Here is a 25,894-nt window from a genome sequence, read left to right on the forward strand (position 1 = left end):
GTTTTTGTTCAGTTTTCTGTTGAATGCCCAGCCCGAATCTCCCTCTGCCACCTTTTTAAGCCGGGCATTCCAGATTAAAATACCTCATGTAGAAGTATGTTTCCTCATTGTGCCTCCAGCTCTTTTAAATATTCCCTTAAATCGGAGTCCTCTGGTTCGAAACCGTCCTGCTGCAGGAAACGGTTCTTTCTTTTAGTTCCATCAAAATCGTTCCTGAATTTGGACACGTTTATCAAATGGTGTTTTCACCTACAATGCTCGACAGATAACAACCCCAGTCTCAATGCAGAAACTCCAATCCAGGAAACTTGGATCCCTTGAATCCAAGACGTCGACACCCTTCCTGGAGGGTGGTGCCCAGGGGTGAACACAATACTCCGGCTGAGGCTTCAGTCTCTCTGAAAGCTTCAGGAGCACCCCCCCCCTCCCCCTCTCTCTTTTGCATTTTAATTCCTGGTCTGTTAATTGAAACTGGAAATCGCATGATCTTCTTTCTCAGCTTCCCCTGCCACTGTCAAACATCTGTGTACATATAACCTGGGGTTCATGTTCCTGAGCCCCCTTTCGGATTGGGCCATTTCGTCCATACTGTCTCCCCTCCCTCTTCCTACAGGAAAGATAGAACTTCACATTTCTCCACACCAAGCTTCACCTGCCTCATGCCTTCCTGTTTTGACTATTGTTCAACTCGAATTCGTTACGATCATCGTTTCCAATATTTCCGTGTTTCACATTATCTGCAAACTTTATAACAGTGCCCTGTACGTGGGTGAGCTGGACTTGGAATGTGTCAAAGAGCAGCACTCCGAACACTGACCAATGAGGACACAAATGCATCTCCCCACTCGCTGACCTCAGGAGAACAACTTTCAGCATCGTTCCGTCCTACTTTATGTCACTTTGCAAACCTTTGAGTCCTTGTTGCTGACTTTCATACATTCCTGTTTAGGCTTCAGCATTGTCCCCAACACACTCGTTTACAAATGCCAAGCAATCCTTGAAAAAAAGGAAATCATTGGCCAGTGGTTTGAAATTTGCACGCAGTTACATCTGCCCTCTGATTAACTGCAGCGGTTTGTAAACAGCAACAGTGAACTGGCGTGGCTGTACTAAGCCTGAAACAAGGGATGGATCCAGCCACGGAACCTCACACCTGAACTGCACAAGCAGCGCTCCCTGGACACATTTCACTCCTCTTTGCTCAGGAGCTACTGGGAGACTGTGCAACAAACGACAAGGTACATTTATTTATACTGCACTTTTAATGTCGGAAACCCCCCCAGGCACTTGAGACAAACATTATCAAACAAGATTTGACACTGAGCCACATGATAAATATTTAAACAGTTGACTAAAAGCTTGGTGCAGGAGGCAGTTTTCAAGGCGGTCAGAGAGGCAGACAGGTTTAGGGAAGGGTTCCCAGAGCTTGGGGTCTCGGCCGCCGATGATGGAGAGATTAAAATCAGGGCTGTACAGGAGGTTGGAATTGGAGGAGTGCCGGAATCCCGGAGGGGCTTCGGGCTGGAATTGAGGTCGGAGTTGGGGAAGGGATGGCTGGAACGTGTGTTGTTGGAGTTTTGAACATCTGTGAGGACGTACCTGCTGAATCATGTCAGGGTGCTGTTGCATGATGTGGAGGAAGCGGTCACTTTCCTGGGACAGCGGTGTTGTCCGTTTCTTTGTGCTGCGAGACAGCTGCTTGAACAGATATGTTACAATGTGGTCCAGACTTGAGCAGCAACCTGTACACACCATCGTATCTGAAAACACAACAGTGACAGACCTCATGTGCTTGTTTCTCTCTGCCTCACCTTTACCCTGGCATCCTTCCATCTCTGAAGACGATTGTTTACCTCACTGGCCAACTGTGTGTTAAGTCTGTTGCCCATGTTAACACTCTGCAGTGAAACTGGAGGGGACTCTCCAGGCCGCAGGCAACATTTAAAGAGGCCCTGGCTGCCCAAATGTCAGGGCCCCATTCTCAGTCTTCCCGGTGGAGTCAAAGGAATGCAAAGGCTTTGTTGCAGGAGAAGTTGGAATGGTGACATAGTCACACATCAGTCCGTCCTTGGATTCTGTCAGGGTTTACCCCCTTAGCCTTCAGCTCTTATCCGCAAGGTAGTGGAGATATTTGCTGGGTGTTTGGTTGAGGGAGTGTGCCGATATGCCAGCAGACTGCATGTCTGGGGCCAAGCCCCCTCCCAGTTTTCTGAAGATTCATCCTGGGGCCAGGGGAGACCCAGTTTCCACCTGCATCAACACAGCTGAGGTCCGGTGGGGGGTTCCTTTGTCTTTGACTCAGAGGCTGTAGTTTGAGTTTCACTCCAAACCCTCGAGCACAGAATCTAAGCTGACAGTGCCAACGCTATCATTGGGGGAGTCAGAGGTGCCACCTTGGAGATGTCAAACAGCACAGTTGGGAGAAGAGAAACGGAGCGCCCCCTGGTGCCCAGGCTAATACTGACCATTCAATGAACAAAACAAAAAACAGTGTCTCTATCTGGTCATTAACGCCTTGTGAATTCAGTCCACGTTGTCATTAATCTCGGCTGAACTCGTTGCCACCAACATGGCACAGTGGTTAGCACTGCTACCTCACAGCGCCAGGGACCCGTGGCACAGTGGTTAGCACTGCTGCCTCACTGCGCCAGGGACCTGGATGGCACAGTGGTTAGCACTGCTACCTCACTGCGCTGGGGACCCAGGTCGGCGCAGAGGTTAGCACTGCTGCATCACTGCGCCAGGGACCCAGGTCGGCGCAGAGGTTAGCACTGCTGCCTCACTGCGCCGGGGACCCAGGTCAGCGCAGAGGTTAGCACTGCTGCCTCACTGCGCCAGGGACCCAGGTCGGCGCAGAGGTTAGCACTGCTGCCTCACTGCGCCAGGGACCCGGGTTCGATTCCCCGCTGGGTCGCTGTCTGTGTGGAGTTTGCAAGTTCTCCCCGGGTCTGCGTGGGTTTCCTCCGGGTGCTCCGGTTTCCTCCCGCAGTCCAAAGATGTGCAGGTTAGGTGGATTGGCCATGATCGATGCGCGGGGTTATGGGGATAGGGCATATGGATGGTCCTAGGTAGAGTGCTCTTTCAGAGGGCTGGTGTGGACTCGATGGGCAGAATAGTCTCCGTCCGCACTGTCGGGATCCTCTGAACATCGGACTTCCCCCTCACTGCAGGAGCAGAGTTGAAAGCGCCCTTTCCAACCTCCAGGCTCACATACAGAGACAGAGTGAGTTAGGGTCACGTAACTAGGGCTTTGCAGCCCAATTGCCAGATGTGAAGGCCTGGAAGTCCCTATCCCGGGGAGGTCCCAATACTTAGCTTTTGCTCACCCTACTGCTAAAGTCTCTGACCGTGAGTGTCCACAGTGCGAGGTGGGGCAAGAGGATCAGGGGTTATGGGGAGAAGGCAGGAGAATGGGGATGAGAAAATATCAGCCATGATTGAATGGCGGAGCAGACTCAATGGGCCGAGTGGCCTAATTCTTATCCTATGTCTTATGGTCTAAGAGTGGGCGCAGTTCCTCTTGTGCAAACATGAAACTACCTGCGCTCAATTCTCAATCGTTTTGGCGACGGGAACACAAAATTGGGTTAAAGAGAAAATATTCATCATTAGTCTACTCCTTGCGGTGTGAATGAAGACAATTTACTCACCCAGTGCAGTTAGACCTTCTGAAATAGAGGAGAGAATGTACATGATAACGTGGGGTTCCAGGCTGGCAATAAAATTCATGTGGTCCTGGGTGAGAACTTCTAACAAGGAATAGTAGGACTGACTGAGCTTGGGATAATCCTGGGTGGGGGGGGAAAAAAAAGAAAACAGAGGAATGTTAAAATGTTGAAGGCCAAGAGAAGATTCAATGGAAGTTTCTGGAATGAGGAAGAGTTATGAATCAGCAGGGAACAGCAGTGAGACTTGGAGCAGGGAAAACTGTGTCACAGGGAGTGGTTGAGGCAGAGACCACTCTTTGGGAAAAGTGGTGAAATATTTGAAGCGGAGGACAATTCGGAGCTAGGGGGAGAGGGTAAGTGGGATTAGCTGGGATTGATCTAGCAGAGAGAGGACGGGCAGGGTGGGTCAAATAGTCTCCGTTTGCACTCTGAACTCCTCAGATACTAAATCAAGGAATAGATTCTCACAAACCATCAATTTACTGGCGCCGAGTGACTTAACCAAAAGTAAACTAAGCTTTCCATTGCAGCCTAACACTGCTAACTGCTGAAACAAGATGAGATAAACTTTTTGTCTTGTCCGCATCAGGAGAGCTCACAAGAAAATAGCACCAGGAAAGGGAACAACAAGCTTTTGCTCCAATTCAAACCAGGCAGGTCGACTGGTTGGTCAAGCCAGTGCAATGGGTAATGAACCATGGAATGGCTGGCCCCCAAGTTTTTGTTCAGTTGACAATGGCGCAAAGTGTGAACTTGCTCCTTGTGCCTGAAAAGGACAGGGCCCTGGGTATGAGAAATGTAGCTTCCAGCACACACAGGTGAGCCACACTGAGAATCTTCAATTCGGTTTCAGGGTAACTCTGAGCACAATCAGGATTGTTTCACAAGTGTCGGTTAACCTTGGCCGTTAACCCTTTGCTGCTGCATACCACATGCCAATGCCCCATGCCAATGCCTCTACCAATCAGAATCCACTTATCAGACAATCAGCACTCTCTCCTCTTGTTGTATAAATTGTTGTTCCCTTCACTGTTGGTATTTTCTTGTGAGCTGTCTTGATGAGTACAAGAGGGAAAGCTTTGACAGCATATATTTTTTCAGCAATGCTCTAGTCCAGTACCACCAATCAACCATTTCGACTGTTTCTTCTTTGTGAAGAAAGACGGAGGTAAACCTATACTTTTGGTCCAGATTCTCTCATAAAACATTCCGGTCTTCCCACGTGACACAGGAAGAGTTCTGCCATGTGACCCAGAGTTCTGAAGCACTGAGGTATGGGGTGGGAGGAACAGGACATTTCTGTGTGGGAAGAAAGTAACATCAGCAGAAGCGTGACAGCCTCGGTGCAAGAGGACGAGTTAAGAGTATTTTACAGAAGAATCCCACACAGATAATAGACTTTCAAGATTGCTGGGATGCAGGGATCAGTCGAGTGAGCATAAACACAAAGGAACCGAGTGATAGATTCCTCCAACAACACTCACACAGTTCTCACTCACTCTCAGTGGGTACTGGCTTCGGGATAAACCTCAGAGCCCACCGGTAACCTCACCTTCAAATATATTCTTTCAGGGAAATACATTCTACCACATAAGTGACACGTAACATACGCGACACACAAGTGCTAGACAAGGACCATCTCGCTTGACATTCAATGGCATTACCATCGCTAAATCCCCCATCATCTACATCCTGGGGGTTGCCATTGATCACAAACCCAACTGGTCCAGTCACAAAAATACTGTTGCTACAGGGGCAGTTCAGAGGCCAGGAATCCTGCAGCAGGTACCTCCCCTTCTGACCCCCCTCCCCTCAAAGTCTGTCCACCATCTACAAGGCACAGGTCAGGAGTGTGATGGAATACTCTCCACTTGCCTGGGTGAGCGCAGCTCCAACATCACTCAAGAAGCTCGACACCATCCAGGACAAAGCAGCCCCGCTTGATTGCTCCCCTCTCCACAAACATTCACTCCCTCCACCACCGACACACAGCGGCAGCGTGTGTCCCATCTACAGGATGCACTGCAGGAACTCACCAAGGTTCCTAGACAGCACCTTCCAAACCCACGACCACTACCATCTAGAAGGACAAGAGCAGCAGATACCTGGGACCCCCACCACCTGGAGGTTCCCCTCCGAGTCACTCACCACCCGACTTGGAAATATATCACCGTTCCTTCACTGTCGCTGGGGCAACATCCTGGAACTCCCTCCCTAACAGCACTGTGGGTGTACCTACACCACAGGGACTGCAGCGGGTCAAGAAGATGGCGCACTATCACCATAGCGCAATTGGGGTTGGGCAATAATTGCTGGCATAACCAGCGACACTCAAATACTGTAAATAAATTTAAAAATAAGTGAAGGTTAAGATCACAAACCAGTAGGTCGCTGTGAGGGATTGACAGGAGTAGCTTAATGAATGTTTGCAAAGCATTGTCGAGTGCATCGTCGCCATAGAGACGGAAGACCCCAAAGTTAACGTAGTTGCCACTGAGAGCTGCCTTCAACATGGAGAAGCAAATGGAAATTCCTTTCAACTTCAGCCCATACACTTGGTCCTTCGGAACCTCTCCCAGAGTGAGAATTCGATTACCTGTTTGAACAAAACAAAAAGGAGAAAATATCACAGCTTGTTTAGCCTTTGTGAAATCTTCACAGCAATCATCAGAAAAAAAAGTTTGAAGAACACTGGCCCAGGGACGAACATATTCTCACGGACAGAGAATTGGTTAGCTAACAGGAAACCGTGAGCGGGTAAAAATGGGTCATTTTCCAAGTTGCAGTGTGGGAAGTGGAGTGCCTCAGCGATCAGTGCTGGGGCCTCAACTAGTCAGAATTTACATCAATGACTTGGATGAGGGGGTTGAGTGTACAGGTGCTAAATTGTTGATGGAGTATAGATAGGTACGAAAGTCAGTTGTAAAAAGGACATGAGCAGTTGGCAAAGGAACTCTGATCGTGTTCAAGACAGATGACATCCATTATCTAGTGGGTAAAGATTTGGCAGAGGGAATGTGGGGAAACATATGCATTCGGAGCAGGAGGAGGCCATTCAGCCCCTCCAGCTCGCTCCCCCATTTAATAAGATCATGCCTGATCTGATCGTGACCTCAAAGCTGCGTCCCACCGACCCTCACGATAACCTTGCACCCTCCTTGCTTACTAAGAATCTATCTAGCTCAACCTTAAAAATATTCAAAAACCCTGCTTCCATCACCCTTTCAGTAAGTGAGTTCCCGAGACTCTCCACCCTCACAGAAAATATTTTGCCCCATCTCTGTCTGAAATGGGCGACCCCTTATTGTTAAACAGTGACCCCCCTGGTTCTAGATTCTCCCACAAGAGGACACACCCTCTCCACACCCACCCTGTCAACACCCCTCAGGATCTCAGATGTTTCAATAAAGTCATCTCTCACTCTTCTAAACTCCAGCGGATACAACTCCTATCTCTCCAACCGTTCCTCATAAGACAAGCCGTCCATTCCTGGTCTGAACCGCTTCTAGTGCATCTACATCCTTGAATAAGGTGCCAATACTGGGAGTCCAAAAAGGAAGACGAGAAAAGCAGCAATTATTTAAATTGAGAGGGATTGCAGAACTCGGAGGGACAGAGGGATTTGGGTGTCCGGGTACACAAATGATAAAAAGGTGTGTATGCAAGTACAGCAGGGTTTGAAAAAAATTCCCCATCCCAGAGAGAGTTGTGGAAGCTCAATCACTGAGTGTGTTCAAGACAGATGACATCCAAAGATACGGGGACAGTGCGGGAAAGTAACATTGACGTAGATGAGCATGAACTAGTTGAATGGCGGAGCAGGTTTGATGGACTGAATGACCTATTCCTGTTCCTATGCTGTTCATTGCAAAAGGAACGGAAAATAAAAGTCAAAATGTTTTGCCACATATGTCTCGGACTTTGGTGAGACCACGTCTGGAGCTGTGGACAGTTTCATTGAAAGAGACAAATGAGTCAGGAATTCAGTGAAGGTGCACTCAACTGACCCAAGATGGGGGCTGGTCAGGAAAGAATAGGCTGTATCCATTGGAGTTTAGAATGAATGAGAGGTGATCTTATTGAAACATACAAGATGCTGAGGGGATTATACAGGGTGAATGTTGAAAGGATGCCTCTGCGAGTGGGATAGACTAGAACTAGGAGACACACTTTAAAAATAAGGGATCTCCGATTGAAGATGGAGATGGGAAGAAATCTTTCTGACTAAAGGTTGAGAGTCTTTCGAACTTCCCCAGAGAGCAGTGGAGGCTGGGTCATTGAACATTTTTAAGGCAGGGGTAGATAGATATTCAACTAAGAAATAAAGGTTATTTTATTTGGGGGCCCGGCGGGGGGTAATGTGGAGTTGAAGCCACAATCAGATCAGTCATGACTTTCTGGAATGGCAGATCAGGACAAGGGGCGAAATGGCCGACTCCTAGTCTGTAAGTGACTCCAGATCCACAGTGTGGTTGATTATCTGCCCCCTGAAATAGCCAAACAAAGCAACTCATTCAAGGGAAGTGAGCTGTTTACGTTCAGATTTCAGATTCCCAGCAACTGCAGTAGTTTGCTTCTCTCTGGGCAGGAATATTGCTTTCCTGTCGGCTGCCTCGTTCCTCTTTGCACCCAGTTTTCTGAAGGCTACACTTTGCTTTGTCAATTTTTCCATGTGTCGGATCGCCAATATAGATAACCTGAGAGAAGTGAAGTTATTCACTGCGGACAGCTGCTGGTCAGGGACTGAAACCTTGGGCTGAAGACACGGCTTTCCTGGGGCAGGCTGGTGCATTACTTCTGTTTTCTCTGTCAGGCCAAGGCATTCCTAGCAAGTCCATGCTACATTGCAGCGGTGAATTGACAAATTGTGCAGTCACGAGCGTACAGGGAATCATGAGCCTTGGCCTTTGCCTGGAGTCCTCCCAGATTGAGAAGGATTTCAACGTCAGGATCACCACCATGGAAGGTGGCACTGGCGAGGCCGGTGGAGAAAAACGTGTCAAAGTGCGAGGACACAGCCCTGTTTAACTCCATTACTGACATGGCTCAGAAGAGGCACTGTAATCCTGTCACCATGGGACTGTAACACTGCTGTGATGAAATTCCCAGGACAATTTCTCCATGAACATCCAAAGGCTCTCCCAACTGTGTCAAAGAACTTGCTCAGCAAACACGGCGTAGAAGTCCGTTTTCTGCCCTTGGCATTTCTCCGGGAGATGAAGGACGACAATCACCATCTCAGTGGGAGGCCGGCATCAGCTCCACCGACCCGGGCCTCCTTGACAGACACAGGCTGCTGCTATGGTCAGAGTTCGAAAGAAGTTGCCTTAGTTTCCAATTTTATTCACAATATTCTCACACAGTGGTCCCTGGGCCTCGTCTGAAACCACGCTGAGTGATCATTATAACCTGAAGGATACCATCAGGGTTCTTCTGCGACCCCACACTCGCAGCAGCGAGCAAGGGCCAGGTGACGAACGTGCGAGTTGTAATCCTCTGTGCTTCCTGTGAATGTATGGACAATTTCTCCAGTGGTAATGTCAAGCTGAGCAATGATTTATTTTGTGCAGCGCTGTCACTCAATGGAGTAACTGTGTTCGCAGCAACACCCTTCCTGTATGATGGGCAGAAATGATCATTCACAAAGTGGCACTGTATAACCTGGGAAAGATGGTGATGTGGTGGCAGAGTGTCACTGGACTCGAGGACCCAGGTGAATACTCTGGGGACGCAGGTTCTAATCCCACCACTTGGTGGAATTTAAACTGAATTGATAGACCTGGAACATGAAGTTAATCTCAGTGATGGTGACTGAAGCTATCATCGTTTGTTGTAAAAAGCCATCTGGTTCACTAATGTCCTTCAGGGAAGGAAATCTGCCGTCCTTACCCGGTCTGGCCTACATGTGACTCCAGACCCACAGCAATGCGGTTAACTCTGTCCTCTGAAACGGCCGAGCAAGGCAGTCAGTTCAAGGGGATTAGAGTTGGGAGACAAATGCTGACCCAGCAATGTCCACGTCCCATCAAAGAACAAATTTTAAAACTTACAATTCGTGCTATTGTTCCACAACTCGCAACAATCCCCTTTGAAAAATCCACACTATTGTACTTCACTGATGGTTCTGCTGATAGAAGTCTTGCCCTGGGCCCGTGCCTTCACAGAGAATGATTTCTGAGCACCGAGATAGAGATTCCGGTCCTGGAGGCAGGGCAGAGCACATCATGATGCTGCTCCTGGGAACTGGAGCAATGAGGAGTAAACAGAGCTTCATCAGCAAGAAGAGGTAGGAGACATTGAGCAGAACCTTAACCTGTGCAGCAAGAGAGCACATTCACAATTGTGTCGGGTATCATGTACAGATGCTTGCATAGAGGCTGAACAAAAGCTGGAGCAGGGTACAGAGGGTGGGCATCAGCTGGGGTCGGATACCAGGAAAGGTGAGTGAACAGAATTATTGGAAAGTTACAACAAAGTTAAATCACACTGACCGTAGGTTGTAATCATTTTACTGGTCTCTCGAAACAGGAGAATGCCATTCGGGGAAGAGACATCAAACTGCAGCCTCTGTGACCTGCAAACGGGGCAGGAAAGACGTCAATTCTAATTCTGCAACTTCTGGATTCAAACCTCATCGCCAAGCAGAAATCAAACATTTCGAACGCAGGATTCTGCAGCAGAGCTAGTCACATCCCATCTCAAACAATCCCATTAACTTCAACAAGACATGGTGAAATCTCCAAGGCAGCAGAGAGAGCTAAGCTTGTGTGCACATCACAGCAATACCACGGTAAAGCCTGTGCATGGGAGTTCCCACATTTAGCAGGTTGCTCACACTGTCAGATCTCGCCGAACGTCAGGGGGAAGAGTCATGTCTGCAGGGTTACCTTACCTGTTGTGGACCAGTTCAGCCATCAGTTTGAGGATGGGTGTGGTACACGCTGGGTCATGATACCAAAGTTCAACAACACGCTGTAGTATTGGCATGTAGGTGGGATAGCTGTGAGCACAGAGGTTAAGGAAATTATATCAAGTGTTCAAACCAACATTGAACATTGGAACGTCTCTCAATCTGCGAGGAGTCGGGAGAAAGGAGTTCCGATTTAATGGGATGCGTTCCACTGAAAGTCTATTTCCTGACATATCAATGACTGCAGCTCAAGTGATTGAGTGGAAGGTGGTAAAATCTGCATTTACAGAGCAATCATCACCTCTCTCACTAACCTCTCTCAGTGCTTCATAAACTATTATTGTTCAAGTATCGTCACTGTCAATTAGGCAGACATGAAAAACACTTTGCGCACAGCCTGATACATAGAATTTACAGTGCAGAAGGAGGCCATTCGGCCCATCGAGTCTGCACCGGCCCTTGGAAAGAGCACCCTACCCAAATCCACACCCTCCCGCAACCCAATAACTCCAAACAAACTTTGTGAACACTAAGGGCAATTTATCGTGGCCAATGCACCTAACCTGCACATCTTTGGACTGTGGGAGGAAACCGGAGCACCCGGAGGAAACCCACGCACACACGGGGAGAACATGCAGACTCCGCACAGTGACCCAGCCGGGAATCGAACCTTGGTCCCTGGCGCTGAGAAGCAACAGTGCTAACCACTGTGCTACCGTGCCGCCCATAACACATCTCCAATGGCACAGCGCTCCCTCAGTGTACATCCCCGATGGCACAGCGCTCTCTCAGTGTACATCCCCGATGGCACAGCACTCCCTCAGTGTACATCCCCGATGGCACAGCGCTCTCAGTGTACATCCCCGATGGCACAGCACTCCCTCAGTGTACATCCCCGATGGCACAGCGCTCCCTCAGTGTACATCCCCGATGGCACAGCGCTCCCTCAGTGTACATCCCCGATGGCACAGCGCTCTCAGTGTACATCCCCGATGGCACAGCACTCCCTCAGTGTACATCCCCGATGGCACAGCGCTCCCTCAGTGTACATCCCCGATGGCACAGCGCTCTCTCAGTGTACATCCCCGATGGCACAGCGCTCCCTCAGTGTACATCCCCGATGGCACAGCGCTCCCTCAGTGTACATCCCCGATGGCACAGCGCTCCCTCAGTGTACATCCCCGATGGCACAGCGCTCCCTCAGTGTACATCCCCGATGGCACAGCGCTCCCTCAGTGTACATCCCCGATGGCACAGCACTCCCTCAGTGTACATCCCCGATGGCACAGCGCTCCCTCAGTGTACATCCCCGATAGCACAGCGCTCTCTCAGTGTACATCCCCGATGGCACAGCGCTCCCTCAGTGTACATCCCCGATGGCACAGCACTCCCTCAGTGTACATCCCCGATGGCACAGCGCTCCCTCAGTGTACATCCCCGATGGCACAGTGCTCCCTCAGTGTACATCCCCGATGGCACAGCGCTCCCTCAGTGTACATCCCCGATGGCACAGCGCTCCCTCAGTGTACATCCCCGATGGCACAGTGCTCCCTCAGTGTACATCCCCGATGGCACAGCGCTCCCTCAGTGTACATCCCCGATGGCACAGCGCTCCCTCAGTGTACATCCCCGATGGCACAGCGCTCCCTCAGTGTACATCCCCGATGGCACAGCGCTCCCTCAGTGTACATCCCCGATGGCACAGCGCTCTCTCAGTGTACATCCCCGATGGCACAGCGCTCCCTCAGTGTACATCCCCGATGGCACAGCGCTCCCTCAGTGTACATCCCCGATGGCACAGCACTCCCTCAGTGTACATCCCCGATGGCACAGCGCTCCCTCAGTGTACATCCCCGATGGCACAGCGCTCCCTCAGTGTACATCCCCGATGGCACAGCGCTCCCTCAGTGTACATCCCCGATGGCACAGCGCTCCCTCAGTGTACATCCCCGATGGCACAGCGCTCCCTCAGTGTACATCCCCGATGGCACAGCGCTCTCTCAGTGTACATCCCCGATGGCACAGCGCTCCCTCAGTGTACATCCCCGATGGCACAGCGCTCCCTCAGTGTACATCCCCGATGGCACAGCACTCCCTCAGTGTACATCCCCGATGGCACAGCGCTCCCTCAGTGTACATCCCCGATGGCACAGCACTCCCTCAGTGTACATCCCCGATGGCACAGCGCTCTCTCAGTGTACATCCCCGATGGCACAGCGCTCTCAGTGTACATCCCCGATGGCACAGCGCTCCCTCAGTGTACATCCCCGATGGCACAGCACTCCCTCAGTGTACATCCCCGATGGCACAGCGCTCTCTCAGTGTACATCCCCGATGGCACAGCACTCCCTCAGTGTACATCCCCGATGGCACAGCGCTCCCTCAGTGTACATCCCCGATGGCACAGCGCTCTCTCAGTGTACATCCCCGATGGCACAGCGCTCTCTCAGTGTACATCCCCGATGGCACAGCGCTCTCTCAGTGTACATCCCCGATGGCACAGCGCTCTCAGTGTACATCCCCGATGGCACAGCGCTCTCAGTGTACATCCCCGATGGCACAGCGCTCCCTCAGTGTACATCCCCGATGGCACAGCGCTCTCAGTGTACATCCCCGATGGCACAGCGCTCCCTCAGTGTACATCCCCGATGGCACAGCGCTCCCTCAGTGTACATCCCCGATGGCACAGCGCTCCCTCAGTGTACATCCCCTATGGCACAGCGCTCCCTCAGTGTACATCCCCGATGGCACAGCGCTCCCTCAGTGTACATCCCCGATGGCACAGCACTCCCTCAGTGTACATCCCCGATGGCACAGCGCTACCTCAGTGTACATCCCCGATGGCACAGCGCTCTCAGTGTACATCCCCGATGGCACAGCGCTCCCTCAGTGTACATCCCCGATGGCTCAGCACTCCCTCAGTGTACATCCCCGATGGCACAGCGCTCTCTCAGTGTACATCCCCGATGGCACAGCACTCCCTCAGTGTACATCCCCGATGGCACAGCGCTCTCTCAGTGTACATCCCCGATGGCACAGCGCTCTCTCAGTGTACATCCCCGATGGCACAGCGCTCTCTCAGTGTACATCCCCGATGGCACAGCGCTCTCAGTGTACATCCCCGATGGCACAGCGCTCTCAGTGTACATCCCCGATGGCACAGCGCTCCCTCAGTGTACATCCCCGATGGCACAGCGCTCTCAGTGTACATCCCCGATGGCACAGCGCTCCCTCAGTGTACATCCCCGATGGCACAGCGCTCCCTCAGTGTACATCCCCGATGGCACAGCGCTCCCTCAGTGTACATCCCCTATGGCACAGCGCTCCCTCAGTGTACATCCCCGATGGCACAGCGCTCCCTCAGTGTACATCCCCGATGGCACAGCACTCCCTCAGTGTACATCCCCGATGGCACAGCGCTACCTCAGTGTACATCCCCGATGGCACAGCGCTCTCTCAGTGTACATCCCCGATGGCACAGCGCTCCCTCAGTGTACATCCCCGATGGCACAGCGCTCCCTCAGTGTACATCCCCGATGGCACAGCGCTCTCTCAGTGTACATCCCCGATGGCACAGCGCTCCCTCAGTGTACATCCCCGATGGCACAGCGCTCTCAGTGTACATCCCCGATGGCACAGCGCTCCCTCAGTGTACATCCCCGATGGCACAGCGCTCTCTCAGTGTACATCCCCGATGGCACAGCGCTCCCTCAGTGTACATCCCCGATGGCACAGCGCTCTCTCAGTGTACATCCCCGATGGCACAGCGCTCCCTCAGTGTACATCCCCGATGGCACAGCGCTCCCTCAGTGTACATCCCCGATGGCACAGCGCTCCCTCAGTGTACATCCCCGATGGCACAGCGCTCCCTCAGTGTACATCCCCTATGGCACAGCGCTCCCTCAGTGTACATCCCCGATGGCACAGCGCTCCCTCAGTGTACATCCCCGATGGCACAGCACTCCCTCAGTGTACATCCCCGATGGCACAGCGCTACCTCAGTGTACATCCCCGATGGCACAGCGCTCTCTCAGTGTACATCCCCGATGGCACAGCGCTCCCTCAGTGTACATCCCCGATGGCACAGCGCTCCCTCAGTGTACATCCCCGATGGCACAGCGCTCTCTCAGTGTACATCCCCGATGGCACAGCGCTCCCTCAGTGTACATCCCCGATGGCACAGCGCTCTCAGTGTACATCCCCGATGGCACAGCGCTCCCTCAGTGTACATCCCCGATGGCACAGCGCTCTCTCAGTGTACATCCCCGATGGCACAGCGCTCCCTCAGTGTACATCCCCGATGGCACAGCGCTCTCTCAGTGTACATCCCCGATGGCACAGCGCTCCCTCAGTGTGCATCCCCGATGGCACAGCGCTCTCTGTGTACATCCCCGATGGCACAGCGCTCCCTCAGTGTACATCCCCGATGGCACAGCGCTCTCAGTGTACATCCCCGATGGCACAGCGCTCCCTCAGTGTACATCCCCGATGGCACAGCGCTCTCTGTGTACATCCCCGATGGCACAGCGCTCCCTCAGTGTGCATCCCCGATGGCACAGCGCTCTCTCAGTGTACATCCCCGATGGCACAGCGCTCCCTCAGTGTACATCCCCGATGGCACAGCGCTCCCTCAGTGTACATCCCCGATGGCACAGCGCTCTCTCAGTGTACATCCCCGATGGCACAGCGCTCTCTCAGTGTACATCCCCGATGGCACAGCACTCCCTCAGTGTACATCCCCGATGGCACAGCGCTCCCTCAGTGTACATCCCCGATGGCACAGCGCTCCCTCAGTGTACATCCCCGATGGCACAGCGCTCCCTCAGTGTACATCCCCGATGGCACAGCGCTCCCTCAGTGTACATCCCCGATGGCACAGCGCTCCCTCAGTGTACATCCCCGATGGCACAGCACTCCCTCAGTGTACATCCCCGATGGCACAGCGCTCCCTCAGTGTACATCCCCGATGGCACAGCGCTCCCTCAGTGTACATCCCCGATGCTGCAGTGCCTCTTCAGTATTGCCTTGAAACTGTCAGCCGAGGGCAGCACGGTGGCCCAGTGGTTAGCCCTGCTGCCTCGCGGCACCGAAGTCCCGGGTTCTATCCCGGCTCTGGGTCACTGTCTGTGTGGAGTTTGCACATTCTTCCCGTGCCTGCGTGGGTTTCACCCCCACAACCCAAAGATGTGCCGGGTCGGTGGATTGGCCACGCGAAATTGGATTTTTTTTACAATCTGAGAGGTTTTTGTTGAGCAAAGATATAAAGGATATGGGGCCAAAGGCAGGTAGACGGGAGTTAGATCACAAATCAGCCATGATCTGATTGAATGGCGGGACAGGCTCGAGGGGCTGAATGGCCTCCTCCTGTTCCTGTGGGACAGGCTCGAGGGGCTGAATGGCCTGCTCCTCTTCCTATCTTCCCCCCTAGAAAGCTTTTCCTCGAGTTTAAAACTTTGATAGCCAAGAAATGACTGTAAGTGTTAGTCGGTGAATAGTGAATGTGATGCTCTTTATCGATGGGAGAACCCATATCTTTACAGAGACAGGTTATAGCAGAAGAGACTCATTGTCAGACTCGTGTGTCAGATCCACTGAACTAGGGGAAGAAATCCCCCCGTGTTGGCACAGTGGGAGGGTGAGTTTAGACTTGTGGCGGGATCTGTTGAAATCCCTGAACCAGTCCCCACACTGCCCTCACCCTCACCATCACAAAGACTGGTCAGGAAGGACATGGCAAGCCCTTTCGTTAAATAGAACTCAGGCACAAGCCTCTGTGGTCCTGCCGCTCTCAAGGTGGCAGTAGCCATTGGTGCTAGTTAGCTGGCTGCCCATTGACTCCGTCCTCCCGGACAGGACAGAAGAGAGCATTCAAGGCGGCAGCTTTGTGTTTTCTAGTCTGAATTCAATGTGGATCTGGGTTTGTCTCCCAGATTGATATTGGAGTGAGATTTGGGACAGGACATAGTCAGTGTAAGCCACTTGGCTTAGGAATGAGTCTGGCTTGACTGTATGCCTTACATTGCAGTGATTTAATCTCGTGGAAATCCCAAGTCCCTTTGCGTTGACACTACAGCAGTGTGAGGCACGGAAATGGTCAGGGTGCCTGCAAGCAACAAATCAATCCCCTCCCCCTGTTTTCTCCGTTGTTGAGTCAATAATAAATTTTGTCCGCCCAGATCACAGGCAGCCCAAAGGGACCACGGACGTTCTCTCTAATCCTTCCTGCTGGTATTGTCTTTAAAACTCTGTCACGTAGTGTTACCTCCAACGTGGCACTGACTACGGACAGTCCAAACACCGCAAGGAACAAACTAAATCATCAAAGTGGGTTCTGTGTAAGACTTCCTAGCCTTGGCTTCATGCCGGCCTGGAATCACACAGTGCAATGGTCAGGTAACGTGCCGTGGCTCCTCTCTGAGACAGTCCCCCTGCCCCAGGCACACCTTCATCACTGCAAAAAACCGGCAGCATGGTGCCCAATCCCAAATCCCAAACACAGGCGCTCTGTTTCCAGTCAAACACCAAAAAGGATACATCCAGTCAAAGAGCATCATAAAGCTGGTCTTAGCGTTGAAGGCAAAGGCGATCCCCCTCAAGTCCCTCACTAGGCCAACCAGTGTTCGCTGTGAGCAAACACAACATCAATCAGTACAATTAAATAAACACATCTGCCCTGCCAAGAAACCTCGACTCCGTGTAGATGGGTAAGTGTGTGGTTGAGTTGGACAGACCTTTAGCCTACAGGGAGTCACGGGTTAAGGACAGGTAGGAAAGAGTTAAGAACACAACCACGGGAAAGCGGAGGCCCAGTGGAGGAGGGTACAGCGAGCAGTGTACGAGTATGGAGAGAAGGCGAGTCGGATGTTGGCGCATCAGCTGCGGAGGAGGGAGGTGGCTAGGGAGATTGGGGGAGTCAGAGATAGAGGGGGGAATACGGTGCGGAGTGCAGCGAAAATAAACAAGGTCTTTAGGGACTTTTATGGTAAGTTGTACAAGTCAGAACCCCCAGGGGGGCGGGGGGGGGGGGGGGGGGGGGGAAGAGGGGATGCAGCAGTTCCTGGACCAACTGAGGTCCCCAAGGGTGGAGGAAGGGCGGGTAGAGGGCTTGGGGGCCCCGTTCGAGATGGAGCTAGTTAAGGGGTTGGGGAGGATGTAGGCGGGCAAGGCCCCGGGGCCAGATGGGTTCTCGGTTGAGTTCGACAGGAAGTTCTCGGAGCTGTTGGGCCCGTTGTTGCTGAGAACCTTTAATGAGGCGAAGGAAAAGGGAATCCTTCCCCCGACGATGTTGCAGGCTTTGAGGACCCGCTTCAGTGTGGCTCATATAGGCCGATTTCGCACCTCAATGTGGATGCCAAGCTGTTGGCAAAACGTTTGGCCACCAGGTTTGAGGATTGTGTCCCGGGAGTGATACATGAGGACCAGACGGGGTTTGTGAAAGGCAGGCAGCTGAACACGAATGTGGAGAGGCTCCCGAATGTGATGATGATGCCCTCGGGGGGGGGGGGGGGGGGGGGGGGCGGGGGGGGGAGGAGAGAGAGAGAGAGAGAGGCAGAAGTGGTAGCAGCAATGGACGCGGAGAAGGCCTTTGACCAGGTGGAGTGGGAGTACCTGTGGGAGGTGTAGGCAAATTTGGGTTCGGGAAGGAGTTCATAGGGTGGGTTAAATTGCAGTACCAGGCCCCGGGGGCGAGTGTGTCGACAAACCGGCTGCGGTCAGGGTATTTTAGGTTGTACCGCGGAACGAGGCAGGGGTGCCCTTTGTCCCCCCCTGCTGTTTGCCTTGGTGATTGAGCCACTGGCCATGGCGTTGAGGGAGTCCAGAAACTGGAGGGAGGAGGAGCACCGTGTCTCACTCTATGCGGATGACCTGCTTTTGTCTATTGCGGATCCGGTGGAGGGAATGGTGGAGGTCACGCAGACCCTTAGGGAGTTTGGAGACTTCTCGGGATACAAGTTCAACGTGGGGAAGAGCGAGCTGTTTGTGGTGCATGCGAGGGGCCAGGAAAAGAGGTTGGAGGAGCTGCCGCTCGATGGTGGAGAGGAATTTCTGGTATTTGGGAATCCAGGTGGCCAAGAGCTGGGGGGGTCTTGCAGAAGCTCAATCTGGCGCGGATGGTGGACCAGATGGATAAGGACTTCAGGAGGTGGCACATGTTGCCACTCTCCCTGGCGGGTAGGGTGCAGTCCGTTAAGATGACGGTCCTCCCCAGGTTCCTGCCCATTCTCATCCCCAAGGCCTTCTTTAAGCGGGTAAACAGGAGCATTATGGGATTTGTGTGGGCAAATAAGACCCCGAGGGTTAAGAGGCTATTCTTGGAGCGCAGTCGGGGGGGGGGGGGGGGGGGGGGGCGCTGCTGAACCTGTGCAGCTATTACTGGGCAGCGAATGTGTCTATGATTCGGAAGTGGGTAATGAAGGGAGAGGGGGCGGCGTGGAAACGGTTGGAGGCGGCGCCCTGTATGGATACTAGTTTGGGGGCACTGGTGACGGCACCGTTGCCGCTTCCGCCGACGCTGAATACCACGAGCCCGGTGGTGGCAGCAACATTGAGGATTTGGGGGCAGTGGAGGCGGCAGAGGGAGGAGGTAGAGGCCTCAGTCTGGGCTCCGATACGGGACAACCATTGGTTTGTTCCAGGTAGGATAAATGGTGGGTTCCTAAGATGGCACCGGGCGGGAATTAAAAAGATGGGGGATTTATTCATTGATGGGACTTTTGCCAGTCTGAGGGCGCTGGAGGAGAAATTTGGGTTACCTCCGGGAAGTGCCTTTAGGTGTATGCAGATTCGGGCGTTCGTGAGAAAGCAGGTAGGGGAATTCCCGCTGCTGCCTGCCCAAAGGATACAGGGCAGGGTGGTTTCGGGCGTGTGGGTCGGGGAGGGTAAGATATCCGAGATATACCAGGAGCTGCAGGAGGCGGGGAGGAAGCCTCGGTGGAGGAGCTGAAGGGCAAGTGGGAGGAGGAGCTGGGTGAGCAGCTGGATGAGAGCCTGTGGGCTGACGCCCTGGGCAGGGTCAATTCCTCCTCATCTTGCGCCAGGTTTGGCCTGATTCAGTTTAAAGTGGTGCACAGGGCGCATATGACAGGGGCGAGGGTGAGTAAGTTTTTTGGGGTGGAGGACGGGTGTGTGAGGTGTTCGGGGAGCCCAGCAAACCATGCCCATGTGTCCTGGGCATGCCCGGCACTTACAGAATTTTGGAAGGGCTTCGCAAAGGCTATGTCCAAGGTCTTGGATACTCGGGTAAAATCGAGCTGGGGGATAGTGATATTTGGGGTATCGGACGATCCGGGAGTGCGGGAGTCGAAAGAGGCCGGAGTTCTGGCCTTTGCCTCATTGGTAGCCTGGAGAAGGCTCTTGTTAATGTGGAGGGACGCAAAGCCCCCAAGCGTGGAGGCTTGGGTCAGTGACGTGGCGGGATTTCTCAGGTTGGAGAAGATAAAGTTTGCCTCACGAGGGTCTGTGCAAGGGTTCTCCAGGCGGTGGCAGCCGTTCCTTGACTTTCTCGCGGAACGTTAGGTGGAGGTCAGCAGCAGCAGCAACCCCGGGGGGGGGGGGGGAGGATTTCTTTTTCTTTTTGTAAGGGGCGCGTGCCCCATTTTGCTTTGAGATGGGTGTTAAATGGTTAATCGTTTAGAGGGTTAAGTTTTGTTTTGTTGGCATATTGCCCTGTTTTCTTTGTATTATTTTCCTTTTTGGAGTGTTTAGTACAAATTATTGAAATACCTTGAATAAAAACATTTTTTTAAAAAAGAGTTAAGAACACAGCCACCATCGTATTGAATGGCAGAGCAGACTCCAGGGGTCAAATCGTCCACTCTTCATTCCTGACAACTGTATGATCTTACGATGGGTTGTCGTCTGCTGGGGAACAGCGCTCGCTTCAGCAAAGTGCTCACCCTCTGGCTGATAACCGTCAATATATTTCCTAGTTCATGAACAAAAGAGCTTGATTCAAATCAAACGCAGCAGAGGACACAGCCCTGCAGCAGCCTTGTACTCCCATTCTTGTGACTTGTCGAGCAAGTGCACACTTACAGGGAGCTTTATCACATTCTGCACAAGCATATCATCTGCTCAATGCTCATTGCAGCGATGATGAGCTCTGGGTTCGAATCGATTTAACAGGCGGTAGCTCTGTCACTAACAAGGTGAGAGACACTGCTCACACTGCTGGGTCAAGTCACTCCTCAACAAACATAAATCAGTAGATAAAATGGGAATGGATTTCCAAGTAGATCTGTTTGTTTCTGCAAAGATGTTAATAAGAAATTGCTTCAGACAAATCAACCGAATGGAGTCAATGCCACAGAACCAAGTTACTCCTCACATACAATTTTATACTTGAAACATTTTGAAGTCGAGGGAATTAAAACAGCTGTACCTTAGCGTCTTGTTCATTGAACGTGTTTGAGTTAAACATTTGTGCCACCGTTTCAAATGCCGCAGTTAAAGGGAGCATGAACTGCTCAAACTGGTCTTCATCCTCGCCTGTGGGGTCAAACACAGGGGTCGGTTACTCACGATACAGTTTCTGAAACGCCGACTTTCTCACATCCTCTTCTCAAGCCATCGATTCTTTGCCAGTTTCTGACTGGCATCTCTCGCAAGTGGCCACTGTCAGTGCGAGTGCACAAACCAGCCTTCAAATGGCTGGCAGTGTAACACAGCCATGCCTGCTTGTGCGCTCACCTGGAGCACAGCCATGCCTGCTTGTGCGCTCACCTGGAGCACAGCCACGGGTATACACTTGTGCGCTCACCTGGGGCACAGCCACGGGTACACACTTTCAGTCAGGACCACAGGGGAATGAGGACGGATTTTAAAGCCCTCTGAACTAAGGCCTGTCACATTCTGCCCTCCACATGCCAGCTCACCATCCTGGCCAAGCAACCGAACTGTACAAGGTGATACCACAATCTGCTGCATTGTTCCCTGGGTCCCATTAATTTTCTTCCTTGTTTTCAATTCTGCCCATCCTACCGTAGCAATTTGCCCTGGAACGTTTAAAAAAAAAAAATTTAGAGTACCAAATTATCTTTTTCCAATGAAGGGGCAATTTAGCGTGGCCAATCCACCTCGCCTGCATATCTTTGGGCTGTGGGGGTGAGACCCACGCAGACATGGGGAGAATGTGCAAACTCCACACGGACAGTTACCCGAGGCCGGGATCGAACCTGGGTCCTCGGCGCCGTGAGGCAGCAGTGCTAACCACTGCGCCACCGTGCTGCCCGATTTGCTCTGGAACCTAAACATTGCCCTCTGCCCTCCTCAGATGGGACTAGCTCTTGTCCACCCCCTTGAAATCTTTCCCTTTCCACTGTAACCCGCCCCACACAATTGAAAGGATAAATTGCACAATGCCAGTGCAGACACCACGTTTAGCGTGTGTGAGGATCAGGAACTGGCCGCCACAGCCCTGACTCTCTGTCCAACGTTGCGGGGCAACTGCTGGGAGGGTAGAATTTACCCAGCCTAGGGCTGCGGTGTCTGCTCCATGTGTGGAGATACAGAACCGTGAGTAGATATCAGCACCGTGAGGGAAGTTACTAGTTAGTCGTGAGAACATCAGTCCTTCATCTGGAGTCACCGACAGCAGAAGCTACTCTGGATGGGCACGTCGCTGATGATGATAATGTACGCAGGCAGAGGCCGATAAACACAGACAAATCATTCTCTGATCTTCTGCAGTTCTCACATACCTAGATCAACCATAAGCAATCGTCCGAGTGCTGTGTAGAAGGTGGTGCGGCAGCGCATGTCGCTCAGGTTGGACTGGTTGTTGATGCCCAGAAATGAAAAGTGCTCGCTCTGTCAATTCAAGGTGCAACACAGCATTATTCACTCCTTCCTTTGGTCATCAGTAAACACACACAATACACAGCATCGCCAGAGGGTCATTTAAACCCTTCTAAATCGCAATTCCAAAAAGAAATTCAGAGGCTTGTGACTGGTCAGCAGACTGTACTCAGCCTGAAACATGGGTTAGTTCTGATGGAGCAAACGTGAGAAAGATGACACTACCAACCCCTGTGCAAGGAACTGAACCCTTCAGCGTGGCCACATCGCTTAGAATCATAGAATCATAGAAGTTTACAGCATGGAAACAGGCCCTTCGGCCCAACCAGTCCATGCCGCCCAGTTTTTACCATTAAGCTAGTCCCAGTTGCCCGCACTTGGCCCATAACCCTCTATACCCATCTTACCCATGTAACCATCTAAATGCTTTTTGAAAGACACAATTGTACCCGCTTCTACTACTACCTCTGGCAGCCCATTCCAGACACTCACTACCCTCTGAGTGAAGAAATTGCCCCTCTGGGCCCTTCTGAATCTCTCCCCTCTCACCTTAAACCTATGCCCTCTAGTTTTAGACTCCCCTACCTTTGGGAAAAGATGTTGACTATCTACCTTATCTATGCCCCTCATTATTTTATAGACCTCTATAAGATCACCCCTAAGCCTCCTACGCTCCAGGGAAAAAAGTCCCAGTCTATCCAGCCTCTCCTTATAACTCAAACCATCAAGTCCCGGCAACATCCTAGTAAATCTTTTCTGCACTCTTTCTAGTTTAATAATATCCTTTCTATAATAGGGTGACCAGAACTGCACACAGTATTCCAAGTGTGGCCGTACCAATGTCTTGTACAACTTCAACAAGACGTCCCAACTCCTATATTCAATGTTCTGACCAATGAAACCAAGCATGCCGAATGCCTTCTTCACCACCCTGTCCACCTGCGACTCCACCTTCAAGGAGCTATGAACCTGTACTCCTAGATCTCTTTGTTCTATAACTCTCCCCAACGCCATACCATTAACTGAGTAGGTCCTGGCCTGATTCGATCTGCCAAAATGCATCACCTCACATTTATCTAAATTAAACTCCATCTGCCATTCGTCGGCCCACTGGCCTAATTGATCAAGATCCCGTTGCAATCCTAGATAACCTTCTTCACTATCCACTGTGCCACCAATCTTGGTGTCATCTGCAAACTTACTAACCATGCCTCCTAAATTCTCATCCAAATCATTAATATAAATCACAAATAACAGTGGACCCAGCACCGATCCCTGAGGCACACCACTGGTCACAGGCCTCCAGTTTGAAAAACAACCCTCTACAACCACCCTCTGCCTTCTGTCGTCCAGCCAATTTTGAATCCAATTGGCAACCTCACCCTGGATCCCGTGAGCTTTAACCTTCTGCAACAACCTACCATGCGGTACCTTGTCAAAGGCTTTGCTAAAGTCCATGTAGACAACGTCTACTGCACTACCCTCATCTACCTTCTTGGTCACTCCCTCAAAAAACTCAATCAAATTTGTGAGACATGATTTTCCATATGTACTTCTCCAAGAAAGTAACGGGTAGAGAGTAGGGGCGAGAACAAAGTGAGACACTTTTAAAAACAGAAAGTGCTGGATAAACTCAGCAGGTTTGGCAGCATTTGTGGAGGGAGATACGGTGTCGAGTTTAATATGACTCTTTGTCGGAACAAGGTACTCACTGTGTGATTGTTCAGCATGAACTGGACAGCAGTGAGTTTCACCAGCTTCCTCACGCTGCTGTATGTAGAGGCACAGAGTCAAGGATAACAAACTAGCACTGGCACCATTCAAAAACCCTCACTTCTTTATCGCTTTGATTCTCTTCCATTCCAGTCCAAATCATCATTCAGTTCCATAAAAACCTTTGCAACTGGGAGTCACTTGAGGCAGTAACAGGGTGGATCACACTCCCAATTTCCCCTTTGGCTAGAAGTATGGCTACCAGATACTGTTCACCTGCTTCTGAAGTTATATACATCTGAACATATACATACACATATGGAATAAACGAGCAAGTTCACTCTTCCAACTAGTCATTTACAAGAAACAGTTTTCAACTGGTTTCCAACTTAACTCAGTGCTGATGAGATGATTCTGAATATATTTCAGACTGGTGTTTCTCCACCATCATACAATAAACAGCAATGTTAATTTCCATTGAACACAGGCTAATGTACAGACGCAATGTTACACACCAGTGACTGACAGTGCTGCTGCCCAAGGATATGGCCGATTTAAACTTCCACAAAATATTCCAATCTATTTGTTTCCAGTTTGTGCCTGCTGATTCTGCAGCAAGAAGCTGCTGTTAAACACCGACTCCATGCATCAACGAAATGCTCCAACCGTCCTCTCCAATGTCTCTTATTCTTGTGCTGAGTGTAAGTGAGCTGATGGGTTCTCTTGAACTGCACACAGACCATCGTACCCTCTCTTCACCTTTCCTGTTGAAATCAAGAGTCACCAAGCCGTATTTTCCTCCGAACCCTGGTTTTCCCGGGATCCCCTCCCTCCCGTTCCTCTCACCACGTACCGGTTGTTGTACCAAAACGGGACATCAACAACAGCCCTGTTGCCTGAGTCATCTCTCCGTTCAACTCGAGCGAGCGCAGTCCGCCTTGACCCCCTGGCCTTGTGAGCCCGGAGGACAATCGCCCACTCGGAGTGATCCGGTGGATTTATTTTTTGTGATCAAAGGATATCCAATGGAGAGATCATTCAGGAGCTGAAGCGTCTTTGATGTGATTGGCTCGCATCGCCCCCAGAACTTCAGGTTGGTGATTCTGTTGGCAATCAGAGAAACAACTGTTAGAACTCAAAATGGAGACTTTGAGTGAGGACATTATCCTCTCGCCCTTTTCAAACAGAGATACCAGGTGGAACACTGTATTTACTCAAATATATTCTCAAGTGGAAAATTAACCTGGCTGAAATTCTGAGCGCAGTAGAGATACAATTTACCAATTTGATTTTCCTGAGGGAAGGAGGGAGGTGTGGTACACTGTCGAAATACAAGGCTGGCTGATATTCCAGTAAATATGGTGATGGAAAGTTGCTGCTTCCTGTTTACACAGAGTATTCAATCTCAGTTCAGAACAGAGTGGGACTGGCCCACTTACGTTTCAAGCACCTCTGTGCATTTTCCCACAAGCTGAGTGGCCGGAGTCCTCCGGCTGTTGGGATTTTCTGTTCCTGCCGGCAATGCACCCCATGGGTTTCCCGGCGGAGTGGGGTGTCCTCAATGGGAAAGGAGGATCCCGCCGCCAATGAATGCCGTGTCACCGGGAAAACCAGAGAATCCAGCCCAGTATCGATCTCTGGCACACACCCCCTCGGATCGATTCTCCGAGTGGGATTGGGTGTCGAGTGAGGTGAGCTGTGCTGTCATGATTACTTCCCCAGTCACATCTGAGAGAGTGTGTGTGACCTGTCACAAAGAAACCCCTTCAGTGTAATAGCACCCTCAGCTTAGCCCGAGAGGAGCCAG

The 25,894-nt window shown here is 51.5% G+C and overlaps 1 protein-coding gene across 1 annotated transcript in view; it reads right to left on the reverse strand.

Moving 5' to 3' along the window:
- xpo7 (exportin 7) overlaps positions 1-25,894 on the reverse strand; it is a 136,980-nt gene that overhangs the window by 6,781 nt on the left and 104,305 nt on the right. The window contains exons 16-25 of the mRNA XM_072485574.1: positions 25,107-25,190; positions 24,087-24,147; positions 22,278-22,386; positions 20,960-21,066; positions 17,113-17,201; positions 10,561-10,668; positions 10,160-10,242; positions 6,050-6,264; positions 3,651-3,789; positions 1,600-1,760 (exon numbers count right to left, since the gene is read on the reverse strand). Of these exons, the coding sequence (XP_072341675.1) occupies positions 1,600-1,760; positions 3,651-3,789; positions 6,050-6,264; positions 10,160-10,242; positions 10,561-10,668; positions 17,113-17,201; positions 20,960-21,066; positions 22,278-22,386; positions 24,087-24,147; positions 25,107-25,190 (1,156 nt within the window). The remainder of the gene's footprint in view (positions 1-1,599; positions 1,761-3,650; positions 3,790-6,049; positions 6,265-10,159; positions 10,243-10,560; positions 10,669-17,112; positions 17,202-20,959; positions 21,067-22,277; positions 22,387-24,086; positions 24,148-25,106; positions 25,191-25,894) is intronic.

The sequence above is a fragment of the Scyliorhinus torazame genome, chromosome 20 (assembly GCF_047496885.1).
Source record: "Scyliorhinus torazame isolate Kashiwa2021f chromosome 20, sScyTor2.1, whole genome shotgun sequence".
NCBI lineage: Eukaryota > Metazoa > Chordata > Chondrichthyes > Carcharhiniformes > Scyliorhinidae > Scyliorhinus > Scyliorhinus torazame.